We start from the raw sequence: 20,475 nt of genomic DNA, 5'->3' as shown, positions 1-20,475 counted from the left end.
GTTGATGTTGAGTAATCCGACGTCCTTCATACACGCGGGAGAAAACTAACTGCAAGCCCCGCAAGATGGACTGGTTGAGAAGACCCGGGAGAATTGTTTGATTAGAAGATTCGCTTGCTGCTTTGTTCTTTGTTCCCGCTTGACGTCTTGATTATGGCATACGGGCCTCTAGGTTGGTCTGGGTTCGACACGGCGTCGCCTCTTCCAGTAAGGGCCCCGAAGACGAGGCGTTGCCTGGTTGCCGCCGCTCTAACCTCCACACTTGTCTCAAGGTTCGATATCTTCCTGTGCCGTCTTGTAGGAAGGCCAATCCGTCCATCGTCGGGTACAAGGAAGCTTGGGTCCCAACCAGTCTCGGTGATCGTCAGGACACTGCGTGGCGCGGTCTTTAGCCGTCGACAGGATGCGATTCCTTCAAGCCCATTCTGGTCGGCAGTCGATGAGATTGCCGATGGATCAGGCCAGCCTGTCTCCTTGTGGGCGTTTGCTTGCAAAGGTTTCGATGAAAGTGTTGGGCGACATATCTGCTGGGGTTCGGCAGTCAGGCACTCTGACAAGCAAGCAACCAAGCAAGCCAGCAAGCTCTTATGCGGACACACCCTGATATGGCGGTGACTTGCACAATAATAACATTCAGCGTGCATAAGGGAAGGGCCTTTCGCCAACCTGTAACCGGAGAAGAACACCTCCCATGCAAAGTCACTCAGTCCCTGCGGCTGTTCCACGGGACAACGCAATCGGGAAGCTTCTGACCAAGGCTTCTGACCACGACGATGAAGACGTCGTAGACTGTGCCACCCCATCACACCCTGAGGGAGACAACTCACGCATCAGATACCGCGCAAAGCAGGGAGATATCTAAGTTCTGGCATCTGGCAGAGTGTGTTCAGTCCCAGGGATCCTGGTATCGGTGGATCTGTAATAAAATGTAATCAAACCTTTGGATGGGGGACCAGTGGGGGAAAAACGCCCAAACCACCAAAATTGCTTCATTGCCTACCGAGAGTGCTAAGAATTGTTGGTCCGGATCATTCATGGTGATTTTATCCTGCCCAAATGATATGCGTACGCGCGCCCATATGTACTTACTTCAACACTCACGGGCTGAGATCTTATGAGGAAAGCAGAAAGCATTCTGACAACGTTCCGGGAGTCGGAGGGGGTGACAGCCGCTGTGGCGGTGCATACCGCGAAGTGCTGTGAGGCCAAGTATTGAAGGAAAAGGGATCCATCTCTGCTTGGGACTGGCACCACCGTTACTTCAAGGATGTAGATGAAACAAGCGACGACGGCCCTCTCACAGACGGTATGTCTCGACGTCATTATTACAACCTCCCTGGCTCGCTCTGCACAGCCTATCCGTTGCGCACGGCTTGAACAATTGCCCCAGCATCCCCTTGGTCCAGTGCATCCAACGCCTCCATGGCACTGGGAGAAAGTTCAAAGTCGTAGACGTCGGCGTTCTGCTTGATCCTGTCGGGATTGTCACTTTTCGGCAGGGGAACCCAGTTCTTCTGCAGGCAGTATCTGATGAGGATCTGTGGCGTCGTCTTGTTGTATTCCTTGGCCAAGGAGACCAGTGTATTGTCGTTGGCTTTGTAATTCCGGACGAGCGGCGAGTAAGCTTCGACGACAATGCCGTGTTTCTGGCAATATTCCGTGATGGTTCGTTGTTGGCACCACGGATGCAACTGGGAAAATATGGTCAGTCTCAAGTCCCCCAAGCCTCGACGGGGAGGAGACTCGCCCTCATACCTCGATCTGATCAACGTGTGGCGGCCAGACCTTTGCATACTGCTTCATCTCCTCGATATGACCAACTCCGAAGTTGCTCACACCGATACTCTTGGTCTTGCCCTTCTCAAACAGCTTTTCCAGCGCCTGCCACATTTCCTTTCTCTTGTCGCTTCCCGCGTTGGGGCTGTGTATCAAGAACAAATCCACGTAGCCATCGTGGCCCGGGTCGATCTTCTCCACGCTCTCGAGACACTTTTTGTATGATTTTTCAACACTTCCTCCTGAAGAAAGGATCTTGGTGGTGATGAAAACCTCCGAGCGCCGAAGCCCGGACTTGCGCAGCGCCTCCCCAACCTGAGATTCGTTGTGATAGAACTGCGCCGTATCAATGTGTCGATACCCGGCTTGCAGGGCGCAAAGACATGATTGTACGCACACAGACTCTGGGGATCGATAGACTCCAAATCCAAGGCGGGGAATGCGGACCGAAGAGTTGGGTAAAGGGAGGGTGTCGCTGAAAGAGAGAGGCATGGTGACGAGAGGAGGAGGGTATCCAGCAAAGAAGGAAATTGAGAGATTTCTCTGAAGACTTAAGGGCTGAAGGGAAGTAATGTTTTTTTGCGTATAGCGCACCCTACCCCATCCAGCTGGGGTCATGATGCAATCATGCGAGGAAGAAGCCCCGGCTTGGGTTCGGCTGGGTGCCCGCAGCTGCGCCTAGGCAGCTCTGCAGCTATTAGCCTAACGACTCGGCCGCTTCTCCGATCAACTCCCATTGGCATCGTTCTTTTGCCTCCGCGATGGGCCTCGCGGAACAGCTGGAAGCTCTTTGTCACCATGAGTACTGCGAACATATACCTCAATCACCGAAAAGGGATACCCAGGTAATACCACATGCTGATCTGCCATCCCAACTCTTAATCATGGTCAACAGGCGCCAATGACGGCGTGATCCGGACTTGTTCTTGGGTCTCTCGATGCCTGCATCAGTCCGGACGTTGCATCAAGAAGGAGTTCACGGCTTGAAGTGTCGCCCTCGAAGGGTTTGCATCCTGTTTGGAGCAGGTGATCCAGGCTAGCCTCCGCCTGACAAGTTGTTTCTCGACCAGTACTTGGTCTGCGACCTCTCTCAGATGCCCTGCATCCCAGTCGTCAATCGATCTCGCCAGGTCAAAGGCATACAGAAATTTTACTGACCTTCGTCGTCGTAGCACAAACACAAGATTGCGACTGCAACACCAACACTAAGATCTTTGCCGGTGGTGCAAGTGATCAGGATCTTGCTTTGGGGTCGCGTGGAGAGCTGATTGCTGATGACGCTGATCACGCCGGGGAGCTTTTCGCGAAGATCTTTGCTCCCGAGTTTGCCATTGCGACAGCTTATCCAAAGGACCTTTGATTTTGAGCCTCTTGCGTCGCCTTGACAATTGATAATCAGATCGAAACCATCTGAGCTCTCAAGAGGCCCAACTGCGATATAAAGGTTGCAGGTTGGAAGTATTCTGGCAGCAAAAATCCCCGTGGCACGCGCTTCATTGTCCTTGTCAAGTAATTCCTCAATCAGAGCCGGAAGTGCATCCTCGGGAGTCTCCATCAACAACTCTCTATGTTTCCAGAAAAGTTCAGCTGTCAGTCCGTGGGACCATCCTTCACTGTCATCACCGGCACCTTGAACGTACCCGCCTTCCGAGCTTTCTGCACCGCGGACGCGACGAGACGCGGAGCAGAGCACTAGGTTGTGAGAGGAGTGCCCGAATGCAGACTCTGTGCCTAGTGAGGGTAGGTCTGCTTCGTCGACATGTTCAACCCCAGAGTAGCCGTTGATCGCCCAGGTGAGCCGCACAGGACGCTTCAGTTCTTTCCGCAAGCTTTCCAAGTCTAGCTCTAGTCTGGTGAAATTCCTCGTAAAATCTTCAAGTCGAGCTTCGATCTGCGATATCTCTGACGGGCCCAGATCATCTGGTGGAGGCGGAGTCTGAAGCCTGTGCGCTGAAGATATTTCTGGGAACAATACTTTATTGATAACTGCGGTCCATATCGGAACCGTCTTGCTGAAGGCATCCGGCAGGTTTTTGCCACGACGCGTCGAATCAACCACGATGGCACCGCCGTGGGCAGCTAAAATCGGAAGGAGCTGCAGATTGAGTCTGCGTGGCGAAAAGTCCCACTGCCCGTGATGGCCATCTGTGCTTTTGAAATACGTACTGCCGCTTTTATAACTAGGATCAATGTACCAGCTACCACAACGCTCGTTGGCGACCAGCGGCAGGTTGTACTGTCGGGATACTGATTTGACGAATTCGGCATCACTAAGGATAGAGGTGAGGCGATTTGGAATTGAGAGGGTAGACTTGCGAATCGACTTCAGCGTGGCATACAGAGAAGGGTGATGAGTCGAGTCGTTCAAGGTCAGATCAATTAATCGCGTGGGGAAGTCTGGATGGCTCATTCTCAATCAACAGGATGCAGACGCTCAATCTCAGTGTAGCTCAGTGGTCTAAGATTCATGCCAAGTGGTCACAATCTGCCTGCTCATCTGGTAATGATGGTTCATTCGGTTCGTGGTTGTGAAGAAGCTTGTCCGCTTCCACACTCCGACATTAAACCAGTTACGAAGAGGAACAGTGCCAACTCCAGTACGCGTCCTTGTTCCCTGTGTGTTAAAGTGCCGAGTTCTATCCAAGCCTGGTAGCCTGTGATGATGAATGTACTGAGAGTGCTTTGAAATTTCCTGATGCCAAGAATGGACCCCGATCCATAATTGGTCCAAGGCGAGCGTTGTATTGCCCCGTTAACGTCGTGAGAAATTCCCAGCCATTGCCAGTGGCAGAAGCATAGTTTAAGCCACTGGAATCGTTCCTTGCATGGATGTAGCCTCTGGCATCATGACAGCTCCGCTGGTATTCATCATTTCCACGGTATCGTCGTTGATGGGATGGATCGAGAACTGAGTGGCGGTGCAATCTTCCCCGTCAAAGAGGAGCCAGTTTTGAAGCGGCTGCCCCTTCTGTCCCAAAACGTTGATGACATCCTGTGCCAAATAGCCTCCCAGGAACGCCACCACTGGGCTGATCTCGGAGCCAAGGTTCTGCAGGAAAGCACGAAGAAATTCCGACCTCAGTGTTTCCAGGGGAAGTGAAAGTTCCAGATGTTTTTGGTTTGCCAGTCTGGTGAAGAGCTCGAGGTCTGCTCGGTTGTGCGCGGGAAGCCTTCCACCCATCTGACCTTGAAAATCGAATAGTGCCCGCAGACAAGAAAGCAACGGGGTGACCTTTGTGCGGCTTCGTCGAGTGTTCCTGACTCGCGCTGGAAGAGGAGACAAATTGGCAAGTGGGATGGGGGAATACGTCTCTTGATAGGTGATGCGCTCCATAGTCTTCTCGTTTCCTTTCTTCAACTCAACGGCCGTGATGCACCTGGTGGAAGTCTCCATCTCGCCGACCTTCATAGGTTTGTTGCTCTGTTGTCTCTCAATCACGAAATCGTGGATGACCAAGTCGTCGAATATGTAGCCGTACATACCGTGGGTGTCTGCGGCATAGAATTTCCGTCCATACATCCGGCAGGCCATATTGATGGTTCCCAGTACATCCATGATGAGACCTGTCGCAATAGTGATGTCGAAATTCTGGAAGTATTCTGGATCCTTGGTCACAGCCGCATTCGGGTCCGTGTACACCTCAACCCTTGGATTGAGCTTCTGTAGCTCGGCCATAGCCGCCTGCGCTCGGTTTTGGCCAATTTGAGCTTCCCGGACGAAGAAATGTGTTCCCAGATCCTCTTCCGCGACGACTTCATGATCAAGTATTGTCAACACTCCAACTCCTGCCAGAACCAGATTCTTTGCGATTTCACATCCCAAACCTTTCATTCCGATCAGAAGAACGTTCGCACGACGGAGCTTTTCCTGGACTTGCATGCCCCAAAGGCGGATCTGTCTGTCATACAATGCGATCTCGTCGGCAGATATAGGTTGCTGAGGTTGCACCACAAACATTTCCGGCTGCATCCCGTTCATCGCGAGGGCCATATCGCTAAATGGTGCACCGGGTACTTGGGGGTAGCCGTTGAGGGTTCCCATGACGGGAACGGATGGCACGAATACTGAGTTGTCCATCCCTTCTTCCACCGAGCCGTCCATAGTTCCGTTCAGGTCGACTGCCATAAGATTCGTGAGATGGTGTCCGTTTGGAGGAGGATGCGAGCCATCAGACACTGGGTTTTGGTCCATGGTACATTCGTTTTCATGAGAGGGGGCGTTGGAGGGTGAGGACAAAGGAGCAGAGAATTGAAAGCGGGTCGTCGAAGGTGTCTTTCTCAAAAGTGAGAAGGCAAGTGAGAGCGAAAGGTAATTGTATGGCGGTGAAGGCTGAAGCCAATGTGAACAACTGAAACCAAACGTCTGCTCTCCAGCGCACTGGCTGCGCCCACGATCTTCAGGAGCGTGGTCTGTGTTCCGTACGGTACTATTAGGTAGCCATTGCACATCTCATCCTGCTGCAGGGGTGGCACAATGCCAAGGAAGAACTTAAAACTAGTTGGACTTCGTACCTAAGCGGCAAGACTCCCCGGGGGGCTCAGCACTCATAGGCATGCTTAGCGCACGCCTAGAGGGGTCGATTGCGAGTTAATTCTCCGGGTGGTGCCTTCCATTCCGCACGGGCCTTTGGCGGGCGCAAACGCATCACCCATTTGAATCGTGGGGCAAGAATAGGCCGATGCACTGCAACATGTCACAGCCGCGTGAAGATTGCCGCACTCTTACTGGCGAACATCCAACTACCACCCATCTTCTGAAGACCATTCCCTACACCCATTCTCGGATTGTCGAAGTTTTCAGCTCCCTCTACATGGTCAGAAACGTCTCTCTCAGCCTGCCTTGATTCGATCGGAGCCGCCTTGAGTGCTGTCTTCGTTCCGAAGGACCCTTTTGTTCGTGGCGACATACTGCCCCGTCCTTTGTTCAGCCATGGTACGACCCGTTACGAAGCCCTTCTCACCCTGAATGCCCAGTTCTCTACAGTTTTCTGTTGCTAACATCCACCAAGTCCGATCCTCCAGAACGCCCGGCCTGGTCTGATGTCACAGCACGCCTTCGAAACCTCAGAAATCTTCTCAGCTCGGAACGGCACCTTGGCATCGAGCACGAAATAGCCTTTGAAGAATTTGAAAGAGAAATGGAGGATCAAATGGCAACGTTTCAGGCAAGTGATGAGAGATCGGACCAGCCTGTATCGTCCGAGTCCGCCAACTCTCGGGAACGAAGAAGAAGAGAATTCACTACACGTTTCCGTGACCAAGACACGGCTGAGAGCCGCACCCAATCCAGCGTCTTAACCGCCCTCTTGCGAAGTCGGCGGAGAGCCTTCCGGCCCAGCGAGCGTTTACAAAGATACCAAAGGGAAAGACTTGGCCAGAGTGGAAGAGCTGCCGCCTTGGAGGCATCTGTGCCGCCGTTGAGTCAGTCGCCCGCCTCACCAACCCAATCCGTCGGTGATCGCGCGGATCGTCCGAGGTCGAAACGGAGAAAATTGACCGACGGCACATACCAAGATGATCCTGAAACATTTAGCTATGGTCACAATGGCCAGGTCGTTCCTGGCCAGCTGAGATTGGAGATTGTCAGCTGTGACGGTGGAGAATATTCGGATCCTCATATCCCCATCTATTCCTATCCACAGAATGTGCTCCTGGACGATACCAGCGTCTACTGCACCAAGTCCAACAAATGCAACCTTTTACTGAAGCATGTGGGCGGGATGCCCTTCACCTTGACTGACATCGTGGTCAAGGCCCCGCGCGCCGGCTACGATGCACCCATTCAAAATGGCTTGATTTTCGTTGCAATGGAAGATGACAATCTCCTTGACCGGACTTCGCAGTACGATGTTCGCTGGCCTCCAAAGATTTACCGCCATCAACGACACAGGCGTGATGGATACCGGCCCTCCCAGGAATATATGAACTCCACCAGATCTCCTCTTAGATCCATTGAGCGCCCGAGGCACCTCAACAATCCCACAGCTCCCGAAGAGGGCTCTCATCTGGAGATTCCTCTCGTCCCGGGGTTTCACGTCACCGTGGTAGACCCATCAGATGGAGAAGAGGGAGGAGAGGAACCCCCATCGCCCCGACCGTGGCAGGACGTCGAAGATTCGTTGAGATCTTATGTCGATCGATACCGTCCAGTGTATGGCGGAAATGAGCGTAACGATCCATGGTCCAACACAAGCGATTCAGAAGGCTATGAGCCCGATATCCCGCCCGAAGCGGGAGAAGCAGGGGAAACCGCACGCTTGCAACGCCAGCAAATCGATCTCGAAGACATCCTTGCGCATCGGAATCGCATGTTGGATCTTATGCGGGCTCAGCAAATTCGTGAGAGCGATGAATTCTTTGGAAGCCGAAACCGGGAAAGCGAGCTCGACGAAGACCGATCCCACAGTCGTCGCCCAACTTCAAGTCGAAACGGAACCCAAGCATTCGCTCCTACTACAGGGATGACAGATCCGGCCTATCTCTCGCAAGAGCGTTCTGAAGCTTCGAGCTCCAAGGCGACTCTGAACGGAGTAGCAGCTGGCTCCTCTGCCAGAGTTGGCGTTGTGCCACACGCCTTGTTCTTCATCAACCCAAACAAATCTAGCACTGAAATCAAATTCGACCCTCCAGTGTGAGTAATGGGCCTCTTTTCGTTACTGGTTGCGAGTTAAGAACTAACATATCCGGAGGTCGGGCCGTTATATTCTTGTCAAACTCTGGGCGCAGTGTGCCCACGCCAATATCGACATTCAAGCTATTCTGGCACATGGATATGGTGGGCCTCGTTTCTTCCCAAGCTCAGAAGTGAGATGAGGTTCTACAAAATTGATGTTGCAGAAGGCTCAGAGAGAACTTCTGACGATTTGATTTGTTTCTACTACTTGCAAGGCTTCATGATGTTCCGACGGCTTCGTTTCTGGACAGCCTTGCAACAGGATGCTTCTCAAGGAGCGTCTCCAATTCCCAATAGAGTATCCTGCTTTGACATGTGGCTTCAGGGGTTTCAGGGATGCAGAGACGTTATTCGAGGCGAGATGAACCTACAAATTGATGCAAAGGCGTTGTGTTCGTCGTCACGCCAGAAAATGATAATATTTGGTTGCACTGCTCGGGTACTGCATAGATATCTTGTCCCTGGCCTGGCCGACACACTGCATATTTGATACGCCTCATAGCCCCAAACTGGCTGCATGACCTCCGCCATACGGGCCTCGCGCATGTCATGGCTTCTTGGGTCTGAGCCTCTGGAGAGTGTCAGCCCTTCTGCAGCAGCGGAGTCAGTCCGCTTGTTATGGATGGAGTCCGAAATTGGGTTACCCATCAGCCGCCTCTGATAAGCAATATGCTCTTTCTTATGTGGTGTCGAATACCTGCTCTCGATCTTGGAGACCGCTTGAGCCGTACTCACCTTGCAAGAATCGCAGGTACATGGGGTGCTGCCGCTTCCGTGGTGGTCACACCCGAATTGCGTGTCTTGTGCATGGTGCATGCGATTCTCGAGCTCAACATTCCAGCAGCCTTCACTTCAGAATCTACGACTGATCTCATTAGAAGTGCGAGGTACGTATGTATGGAGTTCCCTAGCTGGCCTCATCGATGCATGTCTTACAGGCGACAAATGAGTGGCGTGGAGAAGTTATTATATGCTCTGACGTGCATATTGCAGCGTACGGTGCATCAATGCGGGGCGTTCTCGGTATAGGATCTTCAACATTAAATTTACGGAGTCAATCCCCTGCAACTCTTGGGTGCAATCCCTTGGGTTCTCTACTTCAAATACCGTCAGCGTGTGAAGCACTTTGGTATGCCTCGCTTTGTAGAAGGCACGGGAATCCCCCTCCGTGAAAATGTTTCTCTACAGTCAAAGCCCGCGTCCTCAACGGAGCCACCGACGCCTGACCGAATCCGCATCAAGAACCGGCGAAAACGGTACTTGGACACTCACCCGGAATACTTTGGGCCTCAGCTTGAGCTGGCAGGTGTGCCATAAACTGGCTCTTCTCCACAACAGGTAGGCCTTGACGAAACTGACGTCTTGTGTGTTTTCTCGCAGATCCGCTCCTCTACGACCGGTTGATCCGCCGCTTCCAGACGCCGGCCGAACGCGAAGCCGAAGGTCGGCAAAAGGGCTACTCGGGCATCCTAGAAGCCGACCTGTACCGGAGCGAAGCCAAACTCGAGGCGCTGCGGCACCCGGACCCTCATGCGCTGTTCACATACCGGCGCGGGCCCAACGGGGAAATCCTGGCGGAAGATCGGGACGAAGTGCCCGCGAACAAGGAGGAGGGCCTTGCCCGGTGGAAGTGGGAGATGCAGGTCCGCTTCCTAAGGGGGGGAGACGACGATTTCGACTACGACGCAGTGGACAACAATCCGGAGTACGACGATCGAATTCTGGAAGAGAGGGACGCGGAAGACAGGTACTTTGACGAGCAGGAGCCCGAGTTTGTCAAGGGTGAGGAAGGGCTTCCGAGGAGTCAGAGTCATGAGGAACTGGAGGGGGAGACTGGAATTCAAGATTTCTGAATCAGAATTTCTCAACTGCACATCCGAGATGTTCCAGCCCGACAGCCCTGCTTCCAATCAGTGCCGACCTTGCTTTGTGCGAAGTCGGCAACACGAAAGGGAATGGGCGAAGCCCTTCAGCACGATGGCCTCGATATGAGTCCACATGGCCAAGGAAGGAAGGCCTCTCCGACATCGCCCTGGCGATATCATGGCCGTGGAACAGTCGCTCTGCCACTTGCTCCCCTGATGCGAGCAACCTTTTAAACGAGGAGCCCGAACTTTCTGCATGTCGATTATGGTCGAAGTCCTCTACCCAGTACCTTCGGGCTGAGGCTGCCTCACCACCATCAAGCCGTCAAAATATCCATTGGATCCATCAACCCCCTGAGGCTACTGGCACACCGAACATGAGGCATCCTCCTGAAGACCTGCTGACCCTCCGTCTCCCGCATGAAATCCTGCCATTCTTTGGTCGCAATCCATTCCTCACGGGCCCGTTTGTCCCGAAACTTCATGATCATGACGGTGTCGTGGACGTCATCTCGGGAAGCTGGAGCAGCATTGGAAATGTCGACCGGGTACGTGTCGAATTTGGAGATCAAAGGGGAAAACGCCGCATGCATGCCCAGTCTCGCAATCATGGAATCCAGCTGGTGAGTTGGCTTGTCCTCCAGTTTCCCTCTCCGAACGAGATCCTGATCGGCACGTTGTACGTTGCGCTTCATCTGAGACGCAAAGAAGTAAAACATGCACGTCAGTGGACGTTGGGCGTCGGCGTCATGCTTAGTCTCGAGTTCTGCTGTGGTTCGTGAGGCGGCATGTCGTCTGCTGAGGCTGGTTCGTTCAAGGAGCATTCTGATGTCCAAAGGAGTGAGCAACCAAATCTGCAGCCACGGGGAGAAGGATCTTTGTTCTTTATTGTAAAGCCTAGTAAGCAGAGACCGGCATTGACGTGAGGCACTTGAGGTCGGGCTGGTACTGGACGTCCGTTGCCCAAATAGCCCAGCTGATCCCATGCTTTCACCCCGCATTTTCAGCGCTTGTACCGAGTATTATTTTGTGGGCGGAAGCATCGGCGTGAGATGGAGGCGTCCTCGATGCTGACGCCAGAACGAATTGGCGGCGGTGGCGCACAGATGCAGGACCTCTTGGTGCTCCGTGTCTTTCATCCTAATCTCGCAACTCCGCGATGGGCGACTTGCATTACGACCGACTACTCATCAGCAGGGTTCTTCCTTTTTCCATCGGTAGATCTGCAGCATCTCATCTCACCACTCTCTTCCTTCTACACAGTGGTAATGAGTGTGCAGAACCATAGGGTAAGAGGGCATCAAGGACCCCTACTGTCCCCCCCCCCTCAGTCGTCTATCTCGGGTCTCCTTGGGCTGATCTGATCCGCCTAGTAAGCCTCACTACCCCACAAAACACCCCCGCGAAGCAAAGAACTCGGCATCCATCACCGAGTCAGCTCAACCCGTCTCAGCTCAGAGCTCCCAGCTTCTAATCATTAGCTGCCTTCCGTCCGCCGACGGCCGTGGCGGCATTGGTCCGGACCATGCGACTCCAAACACACAAACACACACACACACTTGTCTCTGCTTTCTCCCCGCAGAGCGAGACATAGGGAAACCATTCTTTGTGTGCGCCGAGATACTACTTGTGGCTGGTTAGGATGGCGAGAATATCTCCCTAAGACCAACAGATCAGCTCCCAAGATTTTGATTTCCTTCAGAGAACAATAATGCCAACGCCATGCGGGCAGCATTCCTTCGACCGCGGGCAACGGCATCTCCTCCCTTCTCCTCCCTCGTTCGGCCTCGACGCAGCCTTCTGACCCAGGCCAAAGTGCAAGGCCCGCTGCATCCTCCTCTGCTCGAAGAAACCGTCGGCGAGAACCTGGCGCGCATCGTTTCGGCACATGGCGACCGAAATGCCGTCATCTCCAGACACCAGGGCAAGCGTCTGACGTATCACCAACTCGATCTCGACAGCAACGTCCTGGCTCGGGGACTACAAAGCTTGGGGGTCAAAAAGGGTGACCGGGTCTGCGTGTCGTTGGGCAACAATCTGGAATTCGCGACTATCACATATGCCTTGTTCAAGCTGGGAGCAATACTCGTGCCATTGAATCCGGCATTCACGTCGACCCAGCTTATCTCGGCCTTCAACCACTTGTCTGCCACACATTTGGTCATTGGGACCGAGACGAATCTACCGTACAAACCACCGCGGCCGAATGTCTCGCTTCTGGAAGCACTCGTGCCCGATCTCAAAAGTTCGACTCTTGCATCCGAAGCGATTCCGTCCCTGAAGCACGTCATCCTCGTGGACAACTCCTCCGGTCGGATAGATCCCACTCCTTTCCGAGCGACCACACCATGGGAATCGGTGACACGGGACACGGACACCCGTCCTCCTACACCGTCTTCTCCTCTATCGAACGACGAGGTGGTCAATATTCAATTCACTTCTGGCACCACGTCCATGCCCAAAGCTGCCTGTCTATCGCACCGATCCATTCTCAACAACGGCAACCAGATAGGTGACCGGATGTTGCTGACACCAGCAGATGTCGTATGCTGCCCACCCCCTCTATTCCACTGCTTTGGGTGCATTCTCGGGTACATGGCGACCGCGACACATGGCTCCGCCATAGTCTTCCCCACGGAGGCATTCGACCCGATGGCGTCCTTGAAGGCCGTACAAGAGGAGAAAGCTACGGCCCTTTATGGTGTCCCTACCATGTTCCTGGCGGAACTGGAGCTCCTCGACGACGAGAAGGTTGCTTATGAAGGCTTCCAGTATCTGCGTACTGGCATTGCCGCGGGCTCCTCAGTGCCCGCCGAGCTGATGCGGAAATTGCACAAGACTCTCAATTTGACCGAATTGACGATTTGTTACGGGATGACAGAGACCTCACCCGTTTCTGCGATGACAACGACGGATGACCCCATCGAGAAGCGCATCAACACCGTTGGCCGACTGCTTCCGCACGTCGAGGCGAAAGTGGTGGATCCTTTCGACCACGACAAGATCCTCAACGTGGGGGAACGGGGGGAGCTAGCGGTTCATGGATACCTGGTCATGAAGGAGTACTGGGGCCAGCCAGAAAAGACAGCAGAAGCCATCAAGGTCGACAATGAGGGAAAGGCATGGATGCACACCGGCGACGAGGCATCTATCGATGAAGATGGCTATGTCAGCATCACAGGACGCATCAAAGACCTGATCATCCGTGGCGGAGAGAACATTCACCCGCTCGAGATCGAGAACTGTCTCTTTGCCAACCCCAAGATCGCCGAAGTGAGTGTTGTCGGCCTCCCCGATCCACGGTACGGAGAAGTCGTGGCGGCGTTTGTCATCCGCAGGCATCATCTGCCGCCAGGAGAAAAGGAGATCACCCCGGAGGAAGTCAGGAGCTGGGTCCGGGATCGCATGAGCCACCACCTGGTGCCGAAATATGTTTTTTTCGTGCAGGACTATCCGAAGACGGCCAGTGGAAAGATTCGTAAGTACTTCTCTTGACCTGGTTGATACTTGTGCTGTTCGTGTGCCGGTGACTGACGAATATGTTCCCACGCAGAGAAATTCAAGTTGAGGGAGCAAGGTGTCGAGCTGCTCAAAGAAGGAGAGAAGTCGACCTGAGGCGTCGAGCAGCAGTATTTGCCAGGTGCCTGCAATCTTGCGGGTGCCATATAGACCTAGCATATCAACTCGATGTTTGCTTGATAGCTGATGCTGAATTGGGGGGCGTACACACGCGTCAAATCAATCATCGTTCTTCATCATCATGTCTGGTCGAGGGACGATCGCGGTCTCGCGACGACCTTCTCTCCCTACTATCCCGTCGGTGATGTCGATGACGGTGATCCCTTTCTCTATCCTTGTCCCTGTCTCTCTCACGATCATGTGGCGAGTTCTGGTCCTTGTGCTTTTCTCGTGGTCCCTTTCTGTCGTCGTCGTCATCCCCGTCCCGGTCTTTTCTCCTCCTAGCATCTTCAGAATCTCGACGCCGATGCCGGTGTCGATGCCGGTGTCCCTCACCCTCTCTGTCAGGATCGTCATCTCTATCCGCCGGACCGTCATCCGTTCGGTGGTGATGCCGGTGCTTTCTTCTCTCTTTCTTCTTCCTCTCCTTGGCCCTCTCGACCTCCTCCCGTTTCTCTCGGATCAAATACTCCCGCATCGGGTCCTGTTCTTCGCCGTCCTGCTTGATGGCCAGCAGCGTCTCCAGCTCCTCTTCTTCTTTCAGCAGCTGCCGTCGTCTGCGCTTTCTCCTGCGCCCATCGCCCTCTTCATCGTGATCATCAGCGGCAGCATCATCTTGGTCATCGGTGTCGTCTTCGTCGTCGTTCCCTCTCTTCCCATCGCCATTGAGCCCCGCCTCTTCAGCCTCCGCCAGGGCTTCCAGCCGGTCGATCCGGTACGTGTCTTCGTCCTCGTCATCCTTCTTCTTGTACCGGGTGTGGTCGACCCGCAACAGCCGGCCCAGCACCTCGGCGCCTCCCAGGTTGTCCACCGCGAGGTCACAGCTCCGCTGGTCCTCGTACTTCAGGAACGCGAAGCCTTTGCTCTTGCCGGTCTCTTTGTCGCGGATCAGGTTGAGGTGCGTGGGGTTGCCGTACTGCGAGAAGACGATGATCACGTCGCCTTCGGTCAGGCCCAGGTGCAGGCCGCCGATGTAGATCCATGCTGTGTCCCTGTAGTCGGCGTGCCAGGAGGCAGACGGGGGGGTTGCGTTTTCGAGCTCGCGCTTGTTCAGAAGCTGGGTCTGTCGTATTGCATTCATGATCTCTGAAGAAGAGCCCCGACGGCGTACAGCAGGTTTCTAACATAGAAGTCCCCTATCTGCGGAAGGGAAAATAAAAATCTGGGCTGAGAAGATTAATTGTTCCTTGGGTGACTCGACTGCGGAGAAAACGCGACGACGAGGAACAAAACCCCCCCCAAAAAGTTGAATCTCTCTCCAAACTCAGCAGCGCGTCAACAAAAGTCCACGTCAGTCCGTCCGTTCGTCATTGATGAACAGATGCATCACTCTCAATTGGACATGCTCCTTGTCGTGAACCTTCCCTTCATCTAAAAGCCAACAACATATCCAATACAACAATGTTGGCAACCTCGCAACCGAGCCCCAGCAGCTTTCCTCGCCCGTCACCCTCGTCCACCCCCATTCCGTCCTCCTTTCTCCGCCCCGGCAGCAAGGATGGCGACCGACAAGCGATCTGGGTGCCCATGCTCAACAGCGCCTCCAAGGGCAAAGACCTGTCTGAAAAGCAACTCATCCTGCTCGGCGGCACCCCGGACCAACAGCGCGGATTCCTCGAGCAATTGAACCCTCCCAATCAAAGAGCACGTTACGCCAACAACGACCGACGACGGCAACCTAGAATAGCCCCGATCTCGAACCGCTACGCGCTGGGATATACCTATCACGATGTGTTGGACGCCGACCAGGAAGACGTGCTGGCGAGGATGAACATCTACATGCTGACGAACCCCTCGGCGAACTTCGCACCACTCCTCAAGCCGCTTTTCACGCCCAAGACGGTCAAAGCTACGTTGATTACAATCTTGCTGGATTGGTCGGATCCCTTGAAGTGGGCACGACAACTACGGCAGTGGATCCGGTTGCTGAGGGCCGTGATATTGACGCTGGACGAGCAGACAAAGATCGAGATGGAGGAAATCATGACGGCCTGGAAGGAGAAGAGAATTGGGCCCGATGCTCCTTCTGCCCAACCCGGCAGTGGCAGCAGCGCGACGGCGGCGGCTGAGCAGAGATCGGTTGTCCCACCGGGACCAGGAGAATGGGACGAAGGACTCGGCATTCCGTTGTCGGTGGTTTGTATACAGGCGGAAAAGATCCAGGACCTGGAACGGGACCACGGCTGGGGGGAAGATCAGTTTGACTTCCTGATGCAATGGCTGCGATGTGTTCTGCTGAAACATGGAGCCTCGCTCGTCTATACTGCCACATTCGACCCCAACAACGTCCGGACGCTGGTGCATTCGAGTCTGAGTATTCAATCCCTATTGAAGCGGGAGGTGGCGAAACACAACATCGTCGACCGAGATAAGATCCTGGTGCCGCCGAACTGGGACTCCTGGGGGAAGATTCGGATTCTCAAGGACGGGTTTGACCCGGAGGCCGTGGCGAATGCCTGGTCTGTGGAGATACAGCCCCCTCCCGAAGAGATATTCGACCTCTCAGCGAAAGGCTCCGACCAAGAGCCCGAGGGCTCTTCTCAGAACAGCGAGGCCGACTCAGCATCAGCAGTCCAGCTGTTTGAGAGCACGCTGCGCCGTCCCGCCGACATACGGCCCGCGTTCCAGCCACGTACGCACGACGAAGCGGTCTCTGTGCTGTCTGTCCAAGAATTTCTGCAAGCACAACATGAGATGCTCGAAAAGCTGAAGGCGGAAGACGAAAAGGCTGAGAGGAAATCGCGAAAGGGAGCACCTGCACCCACCGGCGCTGGTGCCGGCAGTGTCGAAGCGGGCGCCGGGGAAGAGGGACCAAAGGGGGTTTCCAATCCACGCATGGCCGAGCACATTGGTCCCTACCAGATCAACGTGAATGGGATCGATTTCGACGCCGAGGAGGCCACACGACGATTGCGCGAGCGGGAGAGCGAGCGGCAGAATGCGGCCAAGAACGTGTCCACGACGAGCGTCCCGCATGCATCCGGGGTCGTTACAGGGACCGGCACCAGCACGCCCATGCGTCGTCTGGGCAGCGACCACGGCGGCGGCGGTGGTGGAGACGGGACACAGATGTCCTCTGGGGGTGGCGCCGGCGCCAGCAAGCAGAGCAACGAAGCCATGTCGCAGTTCTTTGCGAATCTGATCCACAAGAAGGACAAGAGGGGCGCCGTGAGCGCGGGTGCCAGTCCCACCCGGGTCGCAACGGGGGGCGCTGGTGGAAGTCCTGCTCCTCCTCGCGGACACGGGGCTGGAAGTGCGGCGACGGCGGCGGCAGCAGCAGCAGCAGGAGGCGGAGGAGAAGAGAGAAGACGTGAGTCTTAGAGAGGAGGATCGATCGATTGATCACTCGGATCATCATCATCATCATCATCATCATCATCATCATATTCCAGCGAGCCTGTGTGAAGTGGTGTTGGATGGTGGTGGACCTTTGGAAGCCGCAGGGAAGTAGAAGGGCGATGAGATGGATGTCAATCGATTCGAGTCGAGTGGGAGAGAGAGATCATTATCATTTGCAATTGCACTCGCAACTTGTAGTGAGTCAGTCCTAGTCCTAGTCGAAGCGTTCAAGCGCATCATTGTCGAATGCTTGCCTGCCTGCCCGGGGGGGGGGGGGAAATAAAGAAAAGCGTTTCCTCCTACAGAAGTATTAAGGCGATATAGGTAGGTATTAGGGGATAGTAGCGACATGATTCTTTTCCTCCCAGACGAGGAGCAGGAGTACAGACGTCCCTCTGTAGACTACCTCTGTACCTCTCTCTCTCTCTCTCTCTCTCTCTCTCTCTCTTCCCGTTTATCGCTTTTTATATAGTACGCACGCAACCCTCTTCAACAACAACCAGGTTGAAATAGGGGGACGCCCAACGAATGAATGCGGACTGGGCCTGCCATCGATAGATCGATCGAATCGAATCGAGAAGAAAGAAAGACAGACAGACAGACACAACGAAAAATGAATGTATGAATGAATTGAATGAAAAAGGAAAAGAGAAGGAATGAAAGAAAGAAAGAAAGAAAGAAAAAAAACAAGAGTTCTATCTATACCGCGATACCGTGTGCAGCTGGAAGTTGAGGTGACGACGACAACAACGACGACGACGACTCTTTTTCCCACTCTTTTTGTGGCCTCTTCCTTTCTCCTTTCTCCCTTTCTCCCTTTCTTTTCTCTAGCAGGAACAGACACAGAAACAGACACAGACACAGACACAAGAATAAGAACAAGAACAACCACATAGCACTAGCACTAGAACTAGCACTAGCAGGTGACAGGGCACAGCAATGGGACTGACACCTGTTTTGCTATGCTATACTATGCCCTGCCTTGCCTTGCCCTGGCCTTGTTTGTCTGTCCTGCTCCCGTCATCACAGCTTCCACCACCACCACCGTCAATCATTCAGTCAGTCAGTCCGTCAGTCAGTCAGTCGTCCACACAGCCCCCCTCGGCAGTCCATCCGTCGATCTCAACCATTCCCAGGACTTCCTCTCCGTCCGCGTCGACCAGCTCGATCAGATTGTCCCGCAGGCGGACCACCTCGTCCTCGCTGAACCCACACATGCGGGTCAGGTAGTTGGTGACGCCGCCGAACTCGTCCGCCAGCACGGTGCGCAGGAAGGCGCGCATGTTGCCGGCACGGCTGCCGCAGATGCGGGCGGCCTCTTCGCGCGAGACGGCCGGTCGCCCGTTCTCCCGCTCCCCAGTGACGACCTGCTGCTGGTGCTGGGGCTTGCCGCCACCACCGCCCAGCCCGGTCTTGGCGATCCGCTCGATGAACTCCTTCCGCCAGCCGCCCAGCCCGGGCTCGGTCAGGGCGTACTCCCAGCAGATGGTGTCCTCGTCCACGCCGACCAGCTTCATCACCAGCGCCGCGAAGACCCCGGTGCGGTCCTTGCCGGCCGTGCAGTGGAACACCAAGGGCTCGTGCGGGCGCTCCAGCAGGTGGCGGAACATGACGGTGTAGGCGCCGGCGCCGTGCGTGGCAATGTCCCGATACGCTCGGACGAACCCCTCGGAGTAGGCGTAGCCGACTTCTTCGTCGTGGGAGTGCTCGGCCGTGTACCACTGCAACTTCCTCGCGAGGGCCACGGGGCCGTAGTCCTCGGTTTGGTAGACGGGGACAAAGTGCCTCCTGATGCCCGGGACTTCATCCAGACACCCGGACACGGGACTGGCGAGAGGGTAGACGCTCTTGTCGCTGGCCGCCACGGTGCCGGCGAGCCGACTGATCTCGGGCGCGGAACGCAGATCGTACATGTCGTGGACGCGGAGGAAGTTGGTCATGTAGGCGGCCCCGAGGGCGGTCAAGTGGGTGGGGTGGGCACAGCGGTAGAGGATGCGTCTCGACAAGACATAGGTTTTGTTGGGCGGCGGGGGCGCCGACGCCGACGCCGACGAGGGCGGCTGGCACCGATAGCCGCCCAGCTCACGGAAGTTGGGCACACCCTGGACGTGCAAGAAGGGCGGCATGGGCAGGTTGGGCGGGAAGGCGATGCTGAAGTCGCTGGGCTCCGGGGTGGCCTCGCGCTCGGCCCGCGCCTCCTGCTCCCGGGCGGCGTCGACCTCCTTGTCGGTCAGCGGCATGCCGTTGGCGTCGCTGAGGTTGGCGGTGGGGGGTGGTCGCACGTCCATGTAGGGCTGGTAGGGGTGTTCTGGCTGGGGAGCCTTGGGGTCGGCGGCGGCGGCGGCGATGTTGTTGTAGTTGTCGTTCGGTGCCGAGGTTGGTAACGTCTCGGCCATGTAAGGACTTGTGAGACGAGGGAGAGAAACGGGGACGGATGGTCTGTCGTCCGTCGTCAGTTTCTGTTGTCGAGGTGGTCGAGGGTTGTTGTTGGGATTTCTGTTCCTGTGCGGTGCAAGGAGGCCCGAATCGTCACCGATTGGGCACGAAAGGGAAAGAAGAGGAGCAGGATGGGATGGTCGAGATGGCGTTATCGGGCCCGAGAGAGGGTGATGAGCAGTGGCTGGTGCTCCGGTTGTTTAGTGTGTCTATGTACGAGGTATGTATGTGTCTATGTCTGTATGGACATGTACCCGCTCTGGAGACATGTGAATCATGTATTAATATCTATGTAACTAACTAACTAGTTAATTGTTCTTTGTATATGAATGATTATTATTACCTCGGTCGAAGGCCCTGCGATCCCGGCCGGCACCCAAGAATACATATTACGGCACGTCAGTCTAGACAGCACACACGATGGTAATGCTCAATTGGATGAGAGATCCCTAACACCATGTTGAGGGCTAGTGAGGCTGCGTGTCCGAGGCAATTGTGTGTGTCTTCATCGCCAATCATCCCTCCACGTCCCCTGACGATGGATGCCCGTTGTCGGAGGCGGCATTGGCTGGCAACAATCGAAATGCAGTAATCATCATAACAACGGTCGCTAGTAACATACATACATATCGTCGGTGTACACTAGTACACTCTGACTGCCATTGAATATGTGCATGGAAATAAATATCCTGTTCTTATTTTCATTTC

General features: G+C 54.8%; 9 protein-coding genes across 9 annotated transcripts; 3 read left to right on the top strand and 6 right to left on the bottom strand.

The window, feature by feature from the left end:
- Positions 1–1,355: 1,355 nt before the first annotated feature.
- Positions 1,356–2,268, bottom strand: AYL99_03299 (hypothetical protein; the record flags this gene model as incomplete). The annotated part of the gene is made up of 2 exons (XM_018834815.1): positions 1,356–1,691; positions 1,756–2,268. 2 exons carry the CDS (start codon positions 2,266–2,268, stop codon positions 1,356–1,358), a joined length of 849 nt encoding a protein of 282 aa, XP_018694465.1.
- A 455-nt stretch (positions 2,269–2,723) lies between these two features.
- AYL99_03298 (initiator tRNA phosphoribosyl transferase) lies at positions 2,724–4,186 on the bottom strand (the record flags this gene model as incomplete). Its single annotated transcript, XM_018834814.1, has 3 exons — positions 2,724–2,875; positions 2,935–3,341; positions 3,417–4,186. 3 exons carry the CDS (start codon positions 4,184–4,186, stop codon positions 2,724–2,726), a joined length of 1,329 nt encoding a protein of 442 aa, XP_018694464.1.
- Positions 4,187–4,576: 390 nt separating this feature from the next.
- Positions 4,577–5,968, bottom strand: AYL99_03297 (hypothetical protein; the record flags this gene model as incomplete). Its single annotated transcript, XM_018834813.1, has 1 exon — positions 4,577–5,968. The coding sequence occupies one exon, from the start codon at positions 5,966–5,968 to the stop codon at positions 4,577–4,579; it is 1,392 nt and encodes a 463-aa protein (XP_018694463.1).
- A 499-nt stretch (positions 5,969–6,467) lies between these two features.
- On the top strand, positions 6,468–10,302 carry AYL99_03296 (hypothetical protein; the record flags this gene model as incomplete). Its single annotated transcript, XM_018834812.1, has 5 exons — positions 6,468–6,590; positions 6,786–8,407; positions 8,466–8,551; positions 9,504–9,755; positions 9,830–10,302. The coding sequence occupies 5 exons, from the start codon at positions 6,468–6,470 to the stop codon at positions 10,300–10,302; spliced, it is 2,556 nt and encodes an 851-aa protein (XP_018694462.1).
- Positions 10,303–10,631: 329 nt separating this feature from the next.
- AYL99_03295 (hypothetical protein) lies at positions 10,632–11,138 on the bottom strand (the record flags this gene model as incomplete). The annotated part of the gene is made up of 1 exon (XM_018834811.1): positions 10,632–11,138. The coding sequence occupies one exon, from the start codon at positions 11,136–11,138 to the stop codon at positions 10,632–10,634; it is 507 nt and encodes a 168-aa protein (XP_018694461.1).
- Positions 11,139–12,036: 898 nt separating this feature from the next.
- AYL99_03294 (hypothetical protein) lies at positions 12,037–13,929 on the top strand (the record flags this gene model as incomplete). Its single annotated transcript, XM_018834810.1, has 2 exons — positions 12,037–13,792; positions 13,868–13,929. The coding sequence occupies 2 exons, from the start codon at positions 12,037–12,039 to the stop codon at positions 13,927–13,929; spliced, it is 1,818 nt and encodes a 605-aa protein (XP_018694460.1).
- A 123-nt stretch (positions 13,930–14,052) lies between these two features.
- AYL99_03293 (hypothetical protein) lies at positions 14,053–15,073 on the bottom strand (the record flags this gene model as incomplete). The annotated part of the gene is made up of 2 exons (XM_018834809.1): positions 14,053–14,273; positions 14,329–15,073. The coding sequence occupies 2 exons, from the start codon at positions 15,071–15,073 to the stop codon at positions 14,053–14,055; spliced, it is 966 nt and encodes a 321-aa protein (XP_018694459.1).
- A 320-nt stretch (positions 15,074–15,393) lies between these two features.
- On the top strand, positions 15,394–17,313 carry AYL99_03292 (hypothetical protein; the record flags this gene model as incomplete). Its single annotated transcript, XM_018834808.1, has 1 exon — positions 15,394–17,313. The coding sequence occupies one exon, from the start codon at positions 15,394–15,396 to the stop codon at positions 17,311–17,313; it is 1,920 nt and encodes a 639-aa protein (XP_018694458.1).
- A 1,097-nt stretch (positions 17,314–18,410) lies between these two features.
- AYL99_03291 (hypothetical protein) lies at positions 18,411–19,727 on the bottom strand (the record flags this gene model as incomplete). The annotated part of the gene is made up of 1 exon (XM_018834807.1): positions 18,411–19,727. One exon carries the CDS (start codon positions 19,725–19,727, stop codon positions 18,411–18,413), a length of 1,317 nt encoding a protein of 438 aa, XP_018694457.1.
- Between the last annotated feature and the right edge of the window lie 748 nt (positions 19,728–20,475).

Source organism: Fonsecaea erecta (assembly GCF_001651985.1).
Source record: "Fonsecaea erecta strain CBS 125763 chromosome Unknown Scaff3, whole genome shotgun sequence".
Taxonomy (NCBI): Eukaryota; Fungi; Ascomycota; class Eurotiomycetes; order Chaetothyriales; family Herpotrichiellaceae; genus Fonsecaea; species Fonsecaea erecta.
Note: the sequence above shows the minus strand (reverse complement) of the source record. Positions and strands in the feature narration are given on the sequence as shown.